This window comes from Myotis lucifugus, unplaced genomic scaffold, assembly GCF_000147115.1.
Source record: "Myotis lucifugus unplaced genomic scaffold, Myoluc2.0 scaffold_671, whole genome shotgun sequence".
Lineage (NCBI taxonomy): Eukaryota > Metazoa > Chordata > Mammalia > Chiroptera > Vespertilionidae > Myotis > Myotis lucifugus.
In genome coordinates, this window is record NW_005871719.1 from 345,058 (window position 1) to 368,255 (window position 23,198).

The 23,198-nt window shown below is 39.8% G+C and overlaps 1 protein-coding gene and 1 pseudogene across 1 annotated transcript; one reads left to right on the forward strand and one right to left on the reverse strand.

Moving 5' to 3' along the window:
- Window positions 1–539: 539 nt before the first annotated feature.
- LOC102421237 lies at window positions 540–2,002 on the reverse strand (annotated as a pseudogene).
- Window positions 2,003–5,022: 3,020 nt separating this feature from the next.
- KIF1BP (KIF1 binding protein) lies at window positions 5,023–17,983 on the forward strand (the record flags this gene model as incomplete). Its single annotated transcript, XM_006105334.3, has 5 exons — window positions 5,023–5,561; window positions 9,716–9,814; window positions 14,124–14,203; window positions 14,508–14,691; window positions 17,899–17,983. Coding segments are annotated over exons 1-5 (880 nt in total), but the record flags the coding sequence as incomplete, so codon positions are not given.
- Window positions 17,984–23,198: the final 5,215 nt, after the last annotated feature.

Genomic DNA, 23,198 nt, shown 5'->3' on the forward strand with positions numbered 1-23,198 from the left:
CCCCCATTGACCTCTCCTGGCTGCTCCCACCCTCCTACTGTCTGTGTCCATTGGTTATGCTTACATGCATGCATACAAGTCCTTTGATCACTAAATTTGTAGGTTTTAACATGTGATATACTTTAACCTATCGCAGTTATTTCATGCTCAAATTGTCCATCCCCTCTTTGAACAGCAAGCGCCTACTCCCCCCCTCCCCAAGATGGTGATTTATTTGCATAGTTTTTGTTTATTCAAGACCCTACATCGGCTGAAGCAGTCCCTCCAGGAATTGCCCCTCCAGAGGCCATGACAATAGGTCTTCTGTGGAGGGAAATGCTGGGAGAGCGGTCAGCTTTAGTGAAGGCAGCTCAGAGAAAGCGGGAGTTGAGGGGCCGGCTGCCAAGATTTTAATAAATTGCTTCAGATATTCTCTCTTGTGGACAAGGGCCTCTTTTATTGCAAAAATGAATTTTAATGTTTATCTTGAGTTTGATTTAAACATTGCTTTTAGTATGATGCCGACACCAGCTGTGCAGAATGGGCTCTGGAGAGATGTTTTATGAACATAGCAACACACACCTGCAGCTCTTCTGTTCTGGGGGCTCCAGGGCAGCCAATTTGCTTCATCAAATATATTCTTTAGGCCTTTCTGTGTGAGTGCAGAATGCTCCACATATTTGACGGCCTTCAGGTCACGGGCCAGTTTTTCAGCAGCCTGAATGATAGGCTTTTGTTTGTTCTTGGCAAGTTTCAATAGTAGAGGGGTCATCTCTGAGATCAATTTGGGTCCCAACAAGCAAGAAAAAGGAGTCTATGGACAGTAGTGAGTTATTTCAGGCACCACTTTTCTTTAATGTTTTCAAATGAGGATGGAGAGACCACTGAAAAACAGACTAGAAATACATCTGCTTGTGGATAACTCAGCAGTCAAAATCTTGTCATATTCTCTTGCCCTGCTGTATCAAAAAGTCTAAGAGTATGGCTCTCCACCAATCACAATTGTGACTACATAGTTGTCAAAAACAGTTGGTACATAGTCAGATGGAAATTTGCTTATTGTGTAGGATATTAGGAGACATGTCTTAACAATGGCACCATCGCCCACAATAATGCATTTAATTGTCTGCATTGCTGAAATAGTTTTCTATCCAATTTAAATATTTCAAGTGTGATGATGACCTCAGTTTCTCCGCCAGGGTATTGGCAACACTGCCCAAGAACCTCTTTTTAAGTTGGCACCTTTTCAATTCTTTTGAACTGACCCTTCTAGTCTTTGATGTTTTCTTTGATTTCTGGTGTGACAAGATAGCCAGGCTCATCCTGTCCCAGAACCAGAATTAGCATTTTCTTGAAGGAACCAGGTTTCCTTATAATAGATAATGCTGTTTAGGGCTGACAGTCTGGGAAATAAGACTTATGTCTTACATTTTTTTTTTTTTAATGTGTCTGTAGAGATGTATTCAATAAGGGACACATGTTGTACACAGACAACTGGTACACAAGTTTAGATTTAGCATATAAATTACTCAATAATACTCATTTAGTAGGAACATTATGTTCAAATCGACCAGGAAATCCTCATAAAGTAATGTCAAAGAAATTAAAATGGGGAGAAATTATAGCAAAAAAGGAATAACCATTTTGAAATGGAAAGATAAGCAGGACATCTTTCAACAAAACATGTCAGAGATGGTGAATGTTGGAAATAGATTAGGTCACTACTTGAAACCAAAAATTGTAGTGGATTATAATGCAAGAAAAGCAGCAGTTGATATATCTGATCAAATGAGTGCCTATAATAATATGTTACGAAAACCCATGAAATGGTATAAAAAGCTAGCCTTTAAGCTCCTACTAAATACTGCTGTTCTCAATGCTCATATTTTATTTAAAAATATTAGCAAGAAGAATATGAGTATCACAGAATTTCAGAAGAAATTAGCTGTCCATCTAACAAATTGTTGGGATAAAGAAATTCCAAGTAGCAGTACTGTAAATATACCTCAAATATCTCATCACAAACAGCAACTAAAAACTGGAAGTGTCTAAAGCTCGAAGATAATGCAGCACAATTTGGACGAGATATTGCCAGGAAGTTGACAAAACAAGTTACAACGTTCTGTGAAACCTGCACAGGACAACTATTTTTGTGTATATCGTGTTTTAATAATATTTTTTAAAAATGTTGGTAACAAGTGATATTTAGGTACATTCTTTTATGATCTTCAAATTATTTAAAATTTATTAATAGAAGAATAGAACTTTTTAAGTTGTATATCGTCAGTCACCAGGGACTGACATGGCGCTTAATGTGTTAAAGCTGGGATAGTGGAACAAGGAAGGGCTTGGGATAGAAGAAGCAACAGGAGAGAGCTGGGCCGGGCTGCTTTGGCTCCCTGAGAAGTGAGAGAAAAGAGGGCCTTGCGGACTGGTTCAAAAGGTTAGCCTGGGCCGAAACCGGTTTGGCTCAGTGGATAGAGCGTCGGCCTGCGGACTGAAGGGTCCCAGGTTCGATTCCAATCAAGGGCATGTACCTTGGTTGTGGGCACATCCCCAGTAGGGGGCGTGCAGGAGGCAGCTGATGGGTGTTTCTAACTCTATCCCTCTCCCTTTCTCTCTGTAAAAAATAAATAAAATATATTAAAGAAAAAAAAAAAAGGTTAGCCTGGGATGAGCTGTGGCTGCTTGTTGCTCCCCTCCTTGAAAGTCTTGTGGGGCCCTTTAGAATTTAGGAGATGCATGCCTGGGTAGAAGTCTCCTGTCCTTTCACATTCCAGGGTTCTTTTCTTTCCTCCAAAAAGGTGAGCCGGTTCAATTAGAGACAATGAGACCTTCAGGTCACAGGCCAGCCCTGACCGAGCAGCGACGGCAAAAATAAGGCCTGAGGCGCCCACGGACGCGAGGGTAGTGGCCTCGGGAGGGGCCTCGGGACTGGGGTGGGGTCGCCAGGATCCCAGGACCAGGGAGAGGATGTGGACTCCCCAGTGCCGGGTGGGGACACGGCCGCCAGGGGCCTAGTAAGCGAGGGGGTGGCACAAGTCCAGTTCCAGGAAGAACTTTATTGGCGCTGGACAGGCCGAGAGTTCATGAAAGGGGGGAAAAAAAACACAAAAAACAGAAACGACTCAAAAGTCGCCACTAGTGGACCAAAAGGCAAAAGAGCAAGGGCAGGGAGCAGCCTGGCAGCCATTTCACACACCGGGAGGAGCCCGGCGTCTGGAGGGCCGGCTGAGGGGACTGGAAGGTCCACGAGGAGCAGCAAACCCGGCTCGACGAGGGCGGGACGGTGACGCGCCATGTCTTACATTCTTATTATTTTTATTTAATTCATTAAAATGGTTAAGTTTATGCTAGATTTTTGTTGATGTTACTATTATGAAAGTGATCTTTTTCTCCATTGCATCTTTCCTCCAATGAAAGGTTGTTGATTTTTATACCTTTATTTGTGACCCGCCTGTTTACTAAACTTTTTTTTTTTTTACTTTTTCTGTTTAGTTGTTTTACTTTGCCTTTTCAGGAACACAATCAATCATACCATCTGTAAATAATGATAATTTGCTCTGACCAGTTTGGCTCAGTGGATAGAGCGTCAGCCTGCGGACTGAAGGGTCCCGGGTTCGATTCTGGTCAAGGGCATGTACCTTGGTTTCAGGCACATCCCCAGTGGGGGGTGTGCAGGAGGCAGCTGATCGATGTTTCTCAACGATGTTTCTAACTCTCTATCCCTCTCCCTCTCTGTAAAAAACCAATAAAATATATATTAAAAAAATAATGATAATTTTTTCATGTTCTTCCCAATCATTATACCTCTTATTTGTTCAAAAGAATGTCCAATTGCATGTTCTAGCACTTTCATATCAATATTATATACTACAGATGATGGTTACCCTGCTCTTATTAATGAGTTTTCCATTAAGTTGGCTCCCCAGTGTAAAGACAAATTAGTGCTCTTCTTAGTATCTTATTTTTACTGGAATGAACATAATTGATAGACATTAGCTGTGCTCTGACCAAACAAGTTAACTCCCTTTCATTACAACATGCCTTATACTTTTCCCTCTCTTCTAATTATCATCCACGAGCTTGATCTCGGGTCACTGCATTGCTCTGTATACCACTCACTGGACAAATTCCACAGGGACTGCTTTATGACATCTCACAGGGAACATCCCATGACCTTCAATACTCAAAATACTGGTGTAAAAAGAAGGCCAAGAGAGGAAATATTGTCAGCTAGAACTCCTCCATCTCAAGTTTCCTAGTCTGATGTCTTTGTTTATTAGGTGTGTGTCTGTGTAAGGATTTTTCAGAAATCTCTATTTTAGTTTTCACCTGGCTGTTCTACCAGCTAGATCTTTAGAGGTCAGCACCATGTGTCATGGTGGTTTATTTATTGAGCTCCTACTAGGAGACAGTATAGCATAATAATTAAAAGTGCTCTCCCCCTTCCCCTCAGTCTGCCCTGAATTTGGCTAGTTTAGGAAGGTGTGTAGTGGAAAAAGTGTCTGAGGTGCCTTGCCACAGCTCTGGGATTTAACTCGTGTTACTTTGGGAAGTTGTGCACATCCCTACAACCTGCATTTCAGGGTTGAAGTGCTTTTTACATTCATAGCTTTCACTCATCAGGCTATATAGTAATAATAACCCGATCCTTGTTATATTTTTATCGTGATGGACTAAGTTACACACTAATGCCAAAAGAGTTATGCCTTTCGGCTTATATCAATTAACAAGAGTAGTTCGCAGATATGTTTGTTAACAATATTTCCATGTTATATTAAAGTCAGCCGGTAGTTTTATATTAAAGTCAGCCGGTAGTTTTATATTAAAGTCAGCCGGTAGTTTTATATCGATATAACTTTACCCGGCCAAGCGAGAGATGAATTCACCATTACGGAGGGCGGGGCTGGGAGGTGGGGCCATCCTCTTTTGCAGCTTTGTTTCCATGACAACGGTTGCTACGGTAATCACTCCGCCTTCCCATTGGTCACTGCTGAGCATATTGCGGTTCCCTTGGTGGACCTCATTGGTCATAGTGATGCAGTGCCCGGACCTATCAGGGGCCGTAAGTGAAGTGTCGTAAAGCAGAAAGGAAGGCGGGAGTCCCGATTGGAAACATTAGGGAAACCTGAGCAGCGGAGGCCGCGATGGCGAACGGCGCGTGGGCCGAGATTCGAGAGAAATTCCAGGCCGCGCTGGCTCTGTCGCGGGTAGAACTGCATAAAAACCCCGAGAAGGAGCCGTACAAGTCCAAGTACGGCGCCCGAGTTCTGCTGGAGGAGGTCAGAGCGCTGCTGGGCCCCGCGCCCGAGGACGAGGACGAGGACGAGCGGCCTCAGGCCGAGGACGACGTGGGCGCGGGGGACTCCGCCCCGGGGCTGCTGGCCGAGCTGGTGGCGGTCGAGGGGCCCGTGGCCCAGGGCGCCGTGAGGCTGGCGGTGATTGAGTTCCACCTGGGGCTGAACCACCTCGACACGGAGGAGCTGTCGGCGGGGGAGGAGCACCTGATGAAATGCCTGCGGCTGGTGCGCAGGTACCGGCTGGCGCCCGAGTGCGTCTCGCTGTACATCCAGGCGCAGGTGAGAGCCGGCCCGCTGCCGGGGCGAGGGGCGGGGGGCGGCCGGGGGCGGCGGGGCGAGGGCGGGGCGGGCCCCGACTCTGCCAGGGCCGAGGGCACATGTCACGGGGCACAGTCTGTCCCACGGCTTGGAAGCTTTGGGATAAACGACCGGGAACCCCCCACCCTCGTCGTCCTCTTTAACGTCGCCTGCTGCTTTGCTTAGTCGTGGTCATTGCCTGGGTTTCGCCCCGTAAATGGCTTTTTCAGCTCTTCTCCACCAGTTCTGATCCTGTTCATTCTATTAAGAAAAAAAATCTAAGGTAATTTTAATCTTAATTTAAGGTTGACCCGTTTGTACTCAATTTGCTAAAATTTTGTTAACGTTTTTTGTATCTTTGTTCATGAAGGGCATCAGTCTGTAGTTTTCTTGTTATGTCTTTGATTTGGTATGAGATGGGAGATGTTCTTTCCTTATTTTTCTAGAAGAGTTTGTGTAGAGTTGCTATTATTTCTTCCTTACATGTTTGGTAGAATTCACCAGTAGTAGTACTTTTATTATTTTATATTCAACTTTTTTCCCTACCTGGTCTGATGCTCTGTGAATGATACAATAGTTTCTGTTGTGTTGTAGGATTTATATTATACTTAAAAAACAATTCATGTAGAATGTCAATAGCAGTTATTTCTGTGGAGTTAAAAATCAAATCAATTCTAGATCTTTTGCTCAAGTCACCATTAAACTCTAGGGTTTCTAAACATTTTTTGTGGCATATTGCAGTCTAGTGAAGCCTATCCTATATAATAAAAGGTTAATATACAAATTGTCCCCTCCACTGGGAGTTGACAGGGAGTTCGACCAGGGGGCGGAGTGGCTGGCCAACACCCGTGGCCCCTCCCCCCAGCCCGCCCACCCAATGGCCCTGATCAGGGTGGGCGGCTGGACCCCACCCCGCACATGAATTCATGCACCAGGCCTCTAGTATTGCATAAAACAGAGGAATGACTTTAAATGTATAAAATAAAATGTAAAAGAATATTAAAGGAACCAGTAATATAAATATTTTAATCCTCACCTAAGGATATGTTTTCATTGATTTTAGAGAAAGAGAGAGAGAAAAACATTGATATGAGAGAGAAACATCAATTGTTATGCACTGCAACCAGGAATCAAACCCACAACCTAAGTATGTGCCCTGACCAGGAATTGAACTCATAACCTTTTGGTATATGGAACAATACTCCAACCAACTTAGCAGTCCAGATAGGGCTCAAAATATTTTTTAAAACAAATGTATGATGTAGTAATATGTGTGCATCTTTTTTTTTAAAATATAATTTATTGATTTTTTTGCAGAGAAGAAGGGAGAGGGATAGAGAGTTAGAAACATCGATCAGCTGCCTCCTGCACACCCCCCACTGGGGATGTGCCCCCAACCAAGGTACATGCCCTTGACCGGAATCGAACCTGGGACCTTTCAGTCCGCAGGCCGACGCTCTATCCACTGAGCCAAACCGGTTCGGCATGTGCGTCTTTATTAATATGTTACACAACATCTAATGATGTGTCTAATGTCCATAATTTTATTTTTTAATATATATTTATTTCAGAGAGGAAGGGAAAGGGAGAGAGAGAGAGAAACATCAGTGATGAGAGAGAATCATTGATTGGCTGCCTCCTGCACACCCCACACTGGGAATTGAACCATGACCTCCTGGTTCATAGGTTGACGCCATGCGGGCTGAGCAATGTTCATAATTTTATTTTATTTTTTTTAAAACATAATTTTAAAATAGTAATGAATATAAATATTTTGAGATCAGCAAATTGTAACATTAAGATTTTTTCACTTTTATAGGTCACAAAATCTCAGGTACTATAATACTGCTGCTTTTTTTGTTGTTAATCTTCACCCAAGGATATTTTTTCATTGACTTTTTAGAGAAAGTGGAAGGGAGGGAGGAAAGGAAAGGGGGGGGAAAGGAAAGGGGGGGGAGAGAACAAGAGAGAGGGAGAGAGAGAGAGAGAGAGAGAGAGAGGAGGGAGAAGGAGAAAGAGAGAAAGAGAGAGATACCGATTGGTTACTTCCAGCACATGCCCTGACCTGGGCAGGGATGAACCTGCAACCCAGCTTTGTACCCTTGACCAGGGATCGAACCCACGACCCGTCGGTCCTCAGGCCGATGCTCTGACCACAGAGCAACACCAGCCAGGGCATATTGTTGCATTTTTTTCCTGCTTTCATAATTAAAAGAAATGCTAAATTTTAGTAGAACATAGTGAAAATAAATTGAAATGATTTTTCCATCCATATTCTTAGACTCTGAATTCTATTAATGGGTACCTTGTGGTTCTGTGGACCACAGGTTAATCTGCATTAAAAACTTTTTGTGCCCGGCTGGTGTAGCTCAGTGGTTGAGCATCGAACCAGGAACCAAGAGGCCACCAGTTCGATTCCCAGTCAGGGCACATGCCCGGGTTGTGGATTCGATCCCCTGTGGGAAGCATGCAGAAGGCAGCTGATCCATGATGTTTCTTTTTCATCGATGTTTCTATCTCTCTATCCCTCTCCCTTCCTCTCTCTAAAAAAACCAATAAAATGTATTTAAAAAAACACACACATCAAAAACCTCTTTGTTTCTTTTTTTTAAAGACATTGTTAATAGATTTTTGCAATTTGCATTTTTTATTTTTAAAAAAATACATTTTATTGATTTTTTACAGAAAGGAAGAGAGAGGGATAGAGAGTTAGAAACATCGATCAGCTGCCTCCTGCACAGCCCCCACTGGGGATGTGCCTGCAATCAAGGTACATGCCCCTGACCAGAATCGAACCCGGGACCCCTCAGTCCGCAGGCTGACCTCTATCCACTGAGCCAAACCAGTCAGGGCCCTCTTTGTTTCTTTATCCTGTGCCCTTCCCTAGGGAAGTAAGCAGAAGGTGGTAGAAACCCAGCCTCAGAAGTTTCCTTGTGCCTGAAGGACTATCCCACGGGGTGGGGCAGTCTAACCCTGTTTTCTAAAGGTTAGCTAGGCATCCAGTCTTGAGTTTTGACCATCTAAACAGTCCTGATTTGCTCTGTACAGCGCCTGCAGAGTCACATGCCAGGGGACAAACTGGCTTAGTTTTAAAAATGTTATTTAGCATATTACCCCAATCTAATCAATTTCTTAGCACCTTCATGGTAGCAGAAAGAAGTTCGTGCTATGGAAATCAAAGGAAGTGATCGATACAAGAAAAGACTACAAATGAAGAATTTTTAGTTGACTGGATTTAATTACAAAGCTATATAATTTTAAGAACTCTGGAAAGTACAAACATGTTTTATTGTTTGAAATGGTAAACATTAGGAATCTGACTTAACTGATGAGTTAAAGGCATATAGCATCTTCAGAGTCTTCATAACATAATTTGAATAATTTGAATTTGAGAGCTCACCTCCCTTTCTTCAGGCTTGAACCAAACAGTAACTGTTAAGAGGCTTCTGGAGATTGTAGATACTTGAAAACATGTTTCTGGCTCATCTTTGTCTTGATGTATACTATCTATTGCTATGTAAAATTTTGCCCCCAAAGTTAGGATCTTGAAGAAACAACTTTTATTTCAGGAATCTAGACATGGCTTAGCTGGTCGCCTCTGCCTCAAGGTCTCTCATCCCATTGAGGCTGCACTTGAAGGGTCAACTGAGGGAGGATCCTCCAAACTCTCTCATGGGATTGTTGGCAGGTTTCAGTTCCTTACAGGAGGTTGGTCTGAGGGCTTCAGTTGACCTCCCTCAGTTCCTTGCCATGCGAGTCTATGCACAACCACCACATGGCAGTGGACTCCCCTCAGAGAGAATGGGAGGGGAGCACCTCAAATGGAACGGTGTTCTGTAACTTAATCTTGGAAGAGATCTTCTATCACTGTTGCCATATTCTGTTTGTTAGAAGCAAGCCACTAAATCCAGCCCATACTTACAGGGAAAAGATTATACAACAAGGTCATGAATACCAGGAGGCAGGGATCATTAGGGATCCATCAGTAGCTGTTTACCACTACATAAGGACAATATTGGGAATAATTCATTGTTAATCAGACTTCACTACTGTTTGGTAGGTAAATTTTGACTTTGAAACTAAAAGTTACTGTTACTAGAAGATTTATATTGTCATTATTTCTCTTTATTTTCCAGAATAATCTGGGTATCTTGTGGTCTGAAAGAGAAGAAATTGAAACAGCACAAGCTTACTTAGACTCATCAGAAGCACTATATCTTCAGTATATGAAAGAGGTATGCTGCATGTCAGATAAATTTTAACATTTGATTGAAACTAGTCAGGAACTGATGTTAAGAATTCCTTACTCATAATATTTGTGTATGACTCCTCAGTATACTTAGGGACCTCTCTATAGAGCTGTCTAGGTGGTCACCTAATAGCTGTACTTGCAGACACTGTTAGAAGTGATTTACAAATTTTAACTCATTTAATCCTCATGGCAATTTCTGAGGTGGATACTTTTATTATTCTTATTTTAGAGGTGAGAAAACAGACTACAAGGGATTAAGTTACTTGTCTCCACACACTAGTAAATTGTGAAGTTGGGATTCTAATCCACACAATCTGATTCCAGAACCCATACTTTTAACCTAGGCCAGGGGTGGGCAACCTTTTTGTGAGTGTGTGCCAAAACCAGCAAAATCTCTGACTCAAAATTCTTCTGTGTGCCAACCCTGATTTTTTGAGAACATGTTATATCTACTTGATATCTCTTAAGGTGTACGTATGTGAAGAACCTTGAAGAAATAATAAAATTCATTCGAGCGACAAAAACACAGTATATGATGATGAAAAATACATTTATTTTTTAATGTATACATGTACACTGATAGTCTGACAGAAAACTTTATGACTCCGTTTGATATTATCAGTGGGACTTTTGCTGCTGCATCACTGATGACAGAGATTTTACATCAGGAACAGTGTAGTGTCAAAATGATGATAGCAGATAGAAGGAATGCACTGTAAGCAGAATGCACAGATTGAGCATTTTTATTTGCTTTGTCAGTTTATAATAATTATTATTATTTTCGTGGGGTGGGGAGAGCACAGACTTTGTATACATATCTGAGTTTGAATCCTGAACCTATTAACTGTATAGTCTTCTGATAAGTCATTCTGCTTCTCTGGGCCTCAGATTCCTCATATGTGAAATGGAAATATTGATACTTGCACCCTGTAGCATTGGTCAAAGAATGAACTAACATAGGTATAAGATGGTACTTGGCACATAGTAGGTGCTCAACTAAAACTGGTTTTACTCTCCTTCCTGCTCTCTCTCTTTAAAAAAAATTTATCTTTATTGTTGAAAGTATTAGATACACCCCCCCCCCCATTAACTCCCTCTACCCTACTCCTGTTCCTTCCCCAGTCCTTCACTGCACTATTGTCTGTATCCATGGGTTATGCATATCTATCTATATATATAAAAGGCTAAGTGTCCCTCTGACCGTCCGACTGGTAGCTATGATGCGCACTGACCACCAGGGGGCAGACACTCAACACAGGAGCTGCCATGACACGCACTGGTTGGCACCACGGACCTGGCGCTGACAAACCAACACTTGGCTTCCCCCAAGTGGGACACAGGCCCTGCCACCACCCCAGAGTGACACCCCACCAAATCGCAGCCAATGCTGCCAAGACCCCATGGTGCAAAATGCGGCCCACAGCCCAGCCCAGCCCGGAAATGATTGCTGTGGGCGCAAAGTAATGACGTCAGGTAGCAATGCCCGGCTTCCTCTCCCTAGTGACTAGTCTCCTTGGAGTTTCTTCAGCCCAGGAACATGACTTGTTTTATAGCCAGGTGCAAATATTTTACACTTTAATCAAATGTTTGTGAAGCCTTTTCTCACGCCTCATCTCATTTGATCCCCACAGAAGTCCTGGAGTAGGTAGATAGGAGACTTGGTAGAATCCTATTTTCTTTTCATTAGCCGAAAAACGGAGATTTAGAAAGTTCAGAAACTTGACCCGACTGAAAGGAAGCAAGAAATGGTGGACCTTGAAAATGACTTCAGGTTTTCTCACTGTGCAGAATATAGTCAAACACTGCTGCAGTTAAATATTTTACCCTTTGTTCTCCCTGTGTGATCTACAATAATAATCTGCTTTGTGTTGATATTTACTGCTGTGTTGCTGATAATTACTTGAAAGAGAAGTTGGGGTGCTTCACTGAGCTGGAAAAAGTTTAGCTAAATCAGAAAGCAGGTCTAATTAAGCAAGTTTATTCTCTATATATAAAAGGCTAAGTTGACTCACGCATGCACGATACATATAAAGCTCTCGGGAGCGCCAATCGCACACGTGTGTTTCGATCTGTCATTGTCGATAGTGAATTTGGTTGACACTTCTATTATAGAGAAAGGGCGAATAGCGATATTAAAATATTTCTTCTAATTAATTTCCTTTCATTGTGCACGAATCCATGCACTAGGCCACTAGTATGCATATAAGTTCTTTGGTTAATTTCTCCCATCCCTCCTTTTCCCTCTGAAATGCATCAGTCTGTTGCATGCTTCAATGTCTCTGGGTTTGTTTTGTTCAGTTTATTTTGTTCATTGGATTCCACATATAAATGAGGTCATATGATACTTGAGTTTCTCTGACTGGCTTATTTCACTTAGCCTAATACTTTCCAGGTTCCTCCATGCTCTTACAGGGTAAGAGATTCTTCTTTTTTACACCTGCGTAGTATTCCTTTGTGTAAATGTACCACAGCTTTTTTATCCACTCATCTGCTGATGGGCCCTTGGGCTGTTTCCAGATCTTAGCTATTGTAAATTGTGCTGCTATGAACATAGGGGTACATATATTCTTTCTGATTGATATATTAGGCTTCTTAGAATAGATTCCTACAAGTGGGGTCACTGGGTCAAAAGGCATTTTTAATTTTTTGAGTAAACTCCACACTGTGCTTTGTCTGTTTAATTTAGAATATGTGTTTATAAGCAATTAAAGCTTTTTTCCCTCTGAGGAATATATCCCCAAATTGGAAAATTTTAAAAGTCATGGCTCTTCTGTCTTGGTGTTATAACTTTCCTCCTTAAGAACTAAGAAGAGCAGAGAACCACAAAGCCAAATTGAGATGTTAGTCTCTGTTTATGATTTTAGGCTCTCACTCTTAATATATGAATTTGTTAAATTAAAATGTAAAGATACCAAAAACCTATAATATTATATTCAAACCTAGTATTAATAAGGAAACATAAAACATGTAGCAAAACACTGTGTACTTAAAAAAATGTTTTTATTGATTTAAGAGAGAGGAGAGATGAAGGGAAGAGAGGGAGAGAAACATCAATCACCTGCCTTCTGCACACCCCCTGCTGGGGATCGAACCAGTGACCTTTTTGGTGCATGGGATGACACCCCACCAACTGAGCCACACAGTTCAGGCCACTCTATTTTTATGCCTCTGTTTTAGTTAAGAGACTGATTTAACTGCCAGTGTTACACATAAAGTGTGATAGTCATAACAGTGACGTATGTACATAAAATAATACATTGACTAATTCCCCTCATTAAGACAAGGGCAAGCATACTAAACAGCCCTTAAAATTGTTGAGATGGTCTTTGCAGAATTAATTAAAAATCTATTGTGTTTGGCCTTGCTTCCTATCTTAGTCATTTTCACTTTCTTTTTTTAAAAAAATATATTTTATTGATTTTTTACAGAGAGGAAGGGAGAGGGAGAGTTAGAAACATCAATGAGAGAGAAACATCGATCAGCTGCCTCCCGCACACCTCCCACTGGAGATGTGCCCGCAACCAAGGTACATGCCCCTGATCAGAATCGAACCTGGGACCCCTCAGTCCGCAGGCCAACGCTCTATCCACTGAGCCAAACCAGTTAGGGCCATTTTCACTTTCTATGAATTCTAGGACCCCAAGTCATAATGCTTTTATTGTTTGCATACAAAATGTAAAATCAACCAGTGAATGCAAAAATAAATGGAACAACAAATCGATGTTTCTCTCTCTAAATCAATAAAAAATTTTAAAAAGAGGGTAATCTATATACTTGTTTCCTTGAGGAAAAAAATATTAGAAAAATTATTTAAAACTTTGATTTTTCATTAGTGGTCAGTTTAGAACAATATTACTCTAAGGATGTATACATTTTTTTCTATTTGTCATGCTTATGTAGGTTTTAAAAGAATATCAGACAGAATTAAGACAAAATACCTAGTGGGGCTAGAGGGGCACGGTGGAGGGAGTCAATGGGGGAAAAAAGGGCACATCTGTAATACTTTCAACAAGAAAGATAAATTAAAAATAAAGACTTAAAATACCTAAAAATTATTTATCTAAAAGCAGGGTTTTTTTTTTTTTTTTTTTTAGTTTATTTGAAGTTCACCTGAAACAGCCATTAAAATTTTGTCAAGTGTGAGCTTGTAGGAAATCTTTTAATTCTTTGACTCTTAGATTTTATGGGTTAAGAAAATTACTTCTTGGGTAAAATGAATTTCTCCAGTCCTTCCAGAAGAGGGCGCTTGGTGTTTACAGTGAAATTTTAGAGTTGTTTTTCTTTGATTGTAGATTGGGAGTCCTCCTCTTGATCCTACTGAGCATTTTCTTCCTGAAGAAGAGAAACTTACTGAACAAGAGAGATCAAAAAGGTGAGTAGGTATTGAAATCAGCCCTCACAGACATTTTCACATAGTGTAGATAATTGTTAAAAAACACGTTTTCTCTTTCAAGGCACTCATAAAAGTTCTAGAATGTGGATTCTGAAATGGATTAAAACCTTCATTTGCCACTTATTTAGATATGTGACTCTGTTCATATCTAAGGATCAGTTTCCTTATCTGTCAAATAGCCATACCCGATTTAAAGGGTTGGTGAGAGGAGTAAGATACATATATATGAAAGTTCTGTATAAATTGTAAACCATTATGCAAATACTGGTTTTTTTCTTCATAGATTTGAGAAGGTTTATACTCATAACCTATATTACCTGGCTCAAGTCTACCAACATAAGGAAGTGTTTGAGAAGGCTGCTCATTATTGCCACAGTACCCTAAAACGCCAGCTTGAGCACAATGCCTACCATCCTATAGAGTGGGCTATTAATGCTGCTACCTTGTCACAATTTTACATCAATAAGGTAAGCTTTTTGAAGTTGTTTCTAACAAAGTTACCGATAGAGTATATGAAATATAGACCAAATAGTACCTTGAAAATATAATCTTTTAAACTCGGTATCTTAGGGACATCTCTAATAGAATTCAACGACTATAACAACAAAAGCATATCCACACAACTGGCATCCAGCTAGAATGGCATGGGCCTTTGTGATAGTTTTAACCAAAAAATGGGATATAAAGTAACCAACCAGTAGCCCATACTCTCATCTCAACAGCAGTAACAATAAGAACTTATAATTAAACCTTGAAAAAAATAGGTAGCTTATATTTTAATGTAAACTAGACAGAAAAATACAGCCCAGTTTGCCAGTGTGCTAAAATTTTGTAGCTTTTGTTGCATTAATCTATTGAATCTTAAAATACTGAGTTTTATCATTATCTTACATGTTTCTAGCCTCTAAAATTACGTTACCTAAGACCAATTCTTTTTTGTTAGAAGCATGCTTTCTCAATTCATTTTAGTGAGATGTTACCTTAAATTGCAGATTTTGTAGATATAACTTTATCTTTAGACAATTGTAATCTGCTGGCTATGAGAATTTGAGGAAGTTGACTGTTAAATGTGGGCTTTGATAAAAGCATGTGATGCATTTCAGTTATTTAGAATTTCTTTATAATAATTTTTCTATATTGGGAATATCTCTGCTCAGTTCCAGAGTTCCAGGTCTTTTTTTTTTTTAATATATATATTTTTTAATATATATTTTATTGATTTTTTACAGAGAGGAAGGGAGAGAGAGAGTCAGAAACATTGATAAGAGAGAAACGTCGATCAGCTGCCTCCTGCACATCTCCCACTGGGGATATGCCCACAACCAAGGTACATGCCCTTGACCGGAATCGAACTTTGGACCTTTCAGTCCACAGGCCAACGCTCTATCCACTGAGCCAAACCGGTTTCGGCATTCCAGGTCTTTATGATATACTTCACAGGGACTTTTAGCTTTTTAGTTGTTTATCAAAATTATTAAGAATCATGTTGTATACTTTTGACTTATTTGTTCCTCTATTCAAGATCTTGTTTTTAATGCTAAAACACTTTTAAGCCACCTTTCCCAGCTAGATATTTTGTTAATCCTCAATCGGATATCTCAGCAATAGAAATTTTATTTGTATTTCTGACTCACAAGCCTCTCTGAAGTTTTGGTAATTTTTGCTTATCAGAGTTCCTTCTTAGATCTCTGGTTGCCTGCTGCGATATCCTTACTGGGCCTTTATCCTTTCTAAGATTTTTGTTAGTGCTGATTCTGTAAATGCACCCTAAGTATTGTCCCACAGAATTTCATTCAGAAAAGCTATTAGTAGGAGAGAAAGGGCTGTGGTGACTGCAGCACCGCTTCTAGGACTATGGTTTAAGTAAGTAATGCTGCTGCATATATCAGAGCATTCAGTTAAATCTAACTCATGTATCCATTTCATTGTGGCCATCATCAAAAAGTGTTATCTTGTGCCTCTGCTTGTGGCACCATTTTTATAACTTCTGGGCGCCTCTTATTTGTTTTGTTTAAAGTTACATATTCACTGATTATCACTTAAAACAACGTTGGTATTGATAATACTTAGATATCTAGATATTAAAGTGTAATTTAAAATGTAAAGTTGTTAAACATTGCTTACGTGGAGCATGCAGTAGTTTTCATGAGTACCTCCACTACCTTGTGCTTTTATTTTTTTACCAAGATGGTTTATAAGTTTTTGTTACAGCTGGTTAAGTTGTATTGCAAAGAGAGAGATTTGAACCATGTTTTTAGAAAAGCAGCTGTCATTTATATCATCCTCATCCTCATCTGGTCCAGAGGTGAGGTTTGCTGCTTGGTGAGTCCCTACCTGGCAGCTGCTAACGTCCCACTTTAGCAGCCACCTGAGGGCACAAAGCAAGACACTCGCTGGTCTAGTAGTGGTTGCTCACAGGGACCACGCTGGAGAAAGCTGAAGTGGTAATGAAGGCTGAGGGATTGTGGAGGGACAATTAAAGCTGTTTATGTAAACGAACTTTTGTTTTTTTGAGGTTTAACACTAACACTTTGATCTGTAGATGTTGCTGGGCTAATACTACACATGTCCCCAGATATTCTCAAGATGGCTTCTGAATTTGCCATTAGGGAGGGCTACATTCAATGTTGAGATTTTAAAGTCATAGCTAACTATTAAAAATCTTCTTAGCAAAATCAGGTAGGTATATCTAACATGAAGTAGACATATTTATGAGGATGACTTTCAACTAAAAGTTGGACTTGAACTTTGTACTTTTGCTGGGTGGTCCTGTGACTTACATGATAAATGCAAAGTGTTCACATTAACAAGGAGATCTTCTCCAAGCATTTGAGAAGTTTACTATGCCCAGATTTGAATTATGAAGTCTTCAAATGTGTCGATAAAACAGTTTCGTAAAGTTTGTCTGTGGAAAGTCGTTGACTTCAAAACTTGGTGGGAATTCTCATAAATTTGAAGATTTTTAGAAGACAGGAATCTCTTCCTATCATTTATTATTTTTGCCTTTGAATGGTAGGACAGAAAAGGGATCTCTAAACCTAAACAAAATCAAATCTTTAAGTCCTCTGACAAAATGTAAATGGTCTAAGAAGTTATTGTGCATGTAACTTTGTGTATTTGGGCAGAACCTAAAGATGATCTGAGGCACTTTGAGTCTATGATGATAGCTGTTGTTGTATACTTACTGATTACCTGAGGAGAGTCAACTCAGTCAGCAGCTGTCTTCCAGTCAGTTTGGATTATTAAAAGTTTGGGGGGCCCTAACTGGTTTGGTTCAGTGGATATAGCGTCGGTCTGCGGACTCGGGGTCCCAGGTTCGATTCCGGTCAAGGGCATGTACCTTGGTTGTGAACATATACCCAGTGGGGAGTGTGCAGGAGGCAGATGATCGATGTTTCACTCTCATCGATGTTTCTAACTCTCTATCCCTCTCTCTTCTTCTCTGTAAAGAATCAATAAAATATATTTTTTAAAAAAAGTTTGGGGGTATTGTACTTCTTTGAGGCAGCCTTGTAACTCGATAATACCATAACATGTCTTATATACCTTCTTAATGTTCGGTGACTATACAGGGTCTCCTTAGTGGTTTTTACTGATTTTGATAGCTTTTCCCATATCAATTGCAAATAAGGCTGTGGGACAGTTGCATTTACTCTTGTTTATTTCCTTAACAGCAATGCTTTATGGAGGCCAGACACTGTTTATCAGCTGCTAATGTCATTTTTGGTCAAACTGGAAAGAACCCAACCACAGAAGACAGTAAGTTTATGTGTACATGCTTTATTATATATAGCTTTTTAAAACTTTATTTTAAATAATTTAACTTTAGAAAATTCAAGAACAAAACAAAAAACTACCCACTAGTATATGACCTTCTAAATTCACCTGTTTTTAATATTTGCCTCATTTGCAGTCACATTTTTTTTGTTTCTGAACTATTTGAGAGAAGATTGCATACATTAGGCTCCTTTACCCCTTAATACTTCAATTTGTATTTAAGAAGGATGTTTTATGTAATCATAGAAAAAGAAACAATACAATTCTTTTATCTGTAATGCATATTTGTTTCATTAATTGTCCTCATAATGTCCTTTTTAGTAGTTCTTTTCTAGTACCAGAATATCCAGTTCAAGATTGCATATTGCGTTTAGTTTTCACACCTCTATAGTCTTTTTAAATCTGGAACGTTCCTCAACCTCTCTGTCTTTCATCATATAGACATTTTTTAAAAATACAGGCCAGTCATTTCATAGAATTTTCATCAGTTGGTATGTTGATGTTTTCTTACACTAAGATTCAGATTACAATAGTACCTCCTTACCTACAGGGGGTACGTTCCAAGACCCCCAGTGGATGCCTGAAACTGTGGTTAGTATTGAACTCTATATCTACTGTGTTTTTTTCTTGTTTATACATACCTACTATAAAGTTTAAACTACTCTTGTGCTTTGGGGCCATTATTAAGTAAAATGAGGGTTCCTTGCACACAAGCATGTGATACCAGCAGCAATCGATCTAGGTGACTACTAAGTGACTAACAGCAGGTCATGTTTATACAGCGTGGATACACCGGACAAAGGGATGGAATAGGACAGTATGAGATGTCATTACACTACTAAGAATGGCGTGCGATTTTAAAACTTATGAGTTATTTCTGGAATTTTCCATTTAATATTTCCAGACCATTGTTGAACTCGGGGAACTGAAACCATGAAAAGCAAGACCACAGAAAAGGGGGCACTGCTATATACATTTTTGGTTGGAATACTACATACGTGATGTGTCCAAATAACTAGTTTTTTAATTAGTGTTTTATTTAGTCTTAAAAACTACAGTTAACATTTATATTTGAGCAAATCAATGAGATATCACCTCACACTTGTTAGATCAAAAAGTCATGAAATAAGTGTTGGTGAGGATGTGGAGGAAGGGGACCCTTGTGTACTTTTGTGTAAATTGGTGCAGCCACTGTGGAAAAACAGTATGGAGGTGCCTCAAAAAATAAAAATAGAGCTACCGTATGAACCAGCAATTCCACTTCTGGGTATATATCCAAAGGAAAGGAAAACACTAACCCGAAAAGTATCTGCACTGCAGCAATATTTATAATAGCCAAGATTGGAAGCAACCTAAGTATCCGTGGATGAATGGTTAATGAAAACGTAGCATACATGTACAATGGAATATTATTTAGAAGGAAATTTTTTTTTTTAGAGAAAAGTACAAACTTCCAGTTTTAAAATAATTAAATCATGGGGTTGTAATATATAGCATGGTTAACTGTATTGAACATTTGGAAGTTGCTAAGAGTAAATCTTAAAAGTCCTCGTCACAAGAAAAAAAATTTTGTGGCTGTGTGGTGACGGATGTTAACTAGACTTGTGATCATTTTGCAATATGCAAATATCGAATCACGTACATCTGAAGCTAATATAATAATATATGTCAATAATACCTCAATTAAAAAATACTTCCCATTATAAAATCTGTAACATGCTTAAACAGGTCCCTGAACACATTTTAGTAAGGTATCAATCCAGTAACTTTTACTTTCAAACCTTAAGGAATTCAAGAACCCATTTCTGTAAAGGAAAGATTAAGGACTTCATATCTAAGTACAGGTTCCAAAGTACAGATAGACCTCATTTGTGGGTTTCATATTTGGGAATTCACCTACTTGCTACAGTTTACTTGTAACCCCCAAATCAGTGCTCAAGGCACTTCTGCGGTCATTTGCAGACATGTGCAGAATAGCAAAGAATTTGAATTGTCCAAGGTGCACATTCCCCAGTTGAGGTTTTAGCTCTCATACTGTAAAACAAGTGTCCTTTTTGTGGTCTATTTATAGTGACATTTTTGTGCTTTTTGTTGGTGATTTCATTATTTATAATGGCCCCCAGATGTAGTGCTGAAGTGCTGTCTAGTTTCCTCAGCACATGAAGGCTGTGATGTGCCTTATGGAGAAAATACAGTGTGAAATAAGCTTCATTCAGACACAGGTTTATAGTGCTGTTGGCCATGAATTCACTGTTAATGTATATTAAATAAGATGTCTTTAAATAAACACTTGTATGATAAGGTTATATATTGATCGGTTGACAAAAATGTGACCAGAAGCTCATAGGAACCTAACCCTGTATTTCCTGTAGGAGCAATGTTTCAGTATTTGCTCATTTGTTGTTCACAGTGACTTTATAGAACATAACTACATGAACAGTGAGAATCAACTGTTTCCTTATAAGAGAATTCAGGTAGAAAGTTTTACCATTTAAAAATCCCTTTTTCTACTGAAATGAATGTTCATCTGAAGGAGACAATCTAAGCCACTGGTAACTTACATCAGTGCCGTCCTTCTGTGTCGCTCAGAGGGGAGTTGATTCTCTCCCTGTAGAACTGGTCAGTGCTTCTGTTGTACTGGGCATTGGTGATGTTGGTGGCACACCCTTATTGATGGAAACTACAGAGGAAAGTATGTGGATTAATAACTATACTGTTATTTCATGTTATAAAGGGTTTTTTAAAATACTAGTGAAAACCAACATAATTTAAACCAAATTTATTTATAATTTTTAAATTTTTCCTTGCAAAAGGGAACACCTTCCACAAATGTAGCAATATTTTGATAAAGCTGGACATGGGACTCATGTTACAAAATGAAATAATTGGCCCTTTATTAAACCGCCACCATCATTCTGAACATTATTTTGGAGGATGCTTTCCACTAAAAACTACTTTTAATTCATTAGAAATCTTTCAATTTGGATTCCCCTAATTTGGAATTTTTGATAAGTTGGTTAGGAGCTATGCTAACCTTCATTTGTTTAGCACTATTTCTTTATTAACAGAAACCACAACATAGGGAAGGTGGTAAAAGCAAATGTTTAAATAATTAGAGGAAACTGCTTTTCAACTACCTCATAAGGATTCATTTATAGACATGAAATATAAAGTTCATATTTTTATTAAAGTAGGTATTCTAAAAACCTGTATGAGTGATGCTTTTCTTAGTCCAATTTGATGAATATTGATAAGTTGGTTAGGAGCTATGCTAACCTTCACTTGTTTAGCACTATTTCTTTATTAACAGAAACCACAACATAGGGAAGGTGGTAAAAGCAAATGTTTAAATAATTAGAGGAAACTGCTTTTCAACTACCTCATAAGGATTCATTTATAGACATGAAATATAAAGTTCATATTTTTATTAAAGTAGGTATGAGTGATGCTTTTCTTAGTCCAATTTGATTAATAATGATGTTGAGCACCTACATGTACCATATCCTGTCCTAAATTCATTGTGGGTATCATTTCATTAAATCCTCATAACAATACTCTCTGACAGTCACTGTTATATTCTGTACTTTACAGATAGGCAACTGGAGCACAGAGAGCTCCCAACAGCTGCCCAGTGTCACACATAGTGAAGGGCAGAGGTGGCATTCAGATGCAAGCAGGATGGTTCCAAGCCCAGAACTCCATTGCTTGAGCCAAAAGACCACTAACTTGACCCTTCCCTACCTCATGCCCCTCCAACTTCCTCCACTGGCTGGAGATGAAAAAGCTCCTCTCTGGAGGGTTGGGGATGGGCGGGGGCGGGGCAGGAGACTCTGCAACCTTGGGAAGGCTTGGAATTAAGGCTCAGATGAAATTAAACTTGGGCCCTGGCCAGTGTGGCTCAGTCGGTAGGAGCGTCATCCTGTACACCAAAAGGTCTTGGGTTCAATTCCTGGTCAGAGCACCTACCTGGATTGCTGTTTCAATCCCCGGCCCCAGTCCAGGTGCTTATGGGAGGCAACCGATCAATGTTTCTCATATCGATGTTTTTATCCCCACCCCCTCTTAAAAATCAATGAAAATGTCCTCGGGTGAGGATTTAAAAAAAACTTATACTCAGTATTAAGTTTGGGAACAAGTCTGTGATCATGATAATAAACATTCGTTTCTAATAAGATGCTTGAAATATCTAAGACATGCATTCTGAATAGGGTATAATGGTTTTGTAGAGCCTTAGCTGGTTTGGCTCAGTGGATAGAGCATCAGCCTGCGGACTGCAGGGTTCCAGGTTCGATTTCAGGTCAAGGGCACCTACCTAGGTTGTAGTCTTGATCTCTGGCCCCAATCTCTCTCACATCAATGTTTCTCCTTCTCTTTGTGTCTCCCCCTCCTTTTACACTCTAAAAATCAATGGAAAAATATCCTAAGGTGAATTAGCAGTAACAACAAAATAAAAGTTTCTTGGGAAGTGAAAAAAAATTATTTTTAAATCTTTACCTGAGGATATGCCCATTGATTAGTTATTTATTTACAAATATATTATTATTGATTTCAGAGAGGAAGGGAGAGGGAGCGAGAGATAGAAACATCAATGTTGAGAGAATCATTGATTGGCTGCCTCCTGCATGTCCCCCTACTGGGGATTGAGTCCGCAACTGTGAATTAGACCAGGACTTCCTGGTTCATAGGTCCATGCTCAACCACTGAGCCACAAAGAGTGGAAGAGGAAAGGATAGAGAGTGTTTGGGAAGAGAGAGAGAGATGTGAGAGAGGTGAGAGAGAACCATTAATTGGTTGCCTTCCGTACATGCCCCAACCAGGGATTGAACTTACAACCTAGGTATGTGTCCTGACTGGGAGTTGAACCTGCAACCTTTCATATATGGGGACAATGCTCCAACCAACTGAGCCACACTGGCTAGGGCAAAAATATCTTGCTATTATAATGGTGGCAATAAAAAAGGGGGCGGCACCCTGGCTGGTTTGGTTCAGTGGATACAGCATTGGCCTGTGGACTAAGGGGTCCTGGGTTTGATTCCAGTCAAGGGCACATGCCTGGGCTGCAGGTTCGATCCCCATTAGGGGGCATGCAGGAGGCAGCCAGTCAATGATTCTCATTATTGATGTTTCTCTCTCCCTTCCTCTCTGAATTAAATAAAAATATATTAAAAAGGGGGTGGGAATCTTTGTGATAATATAG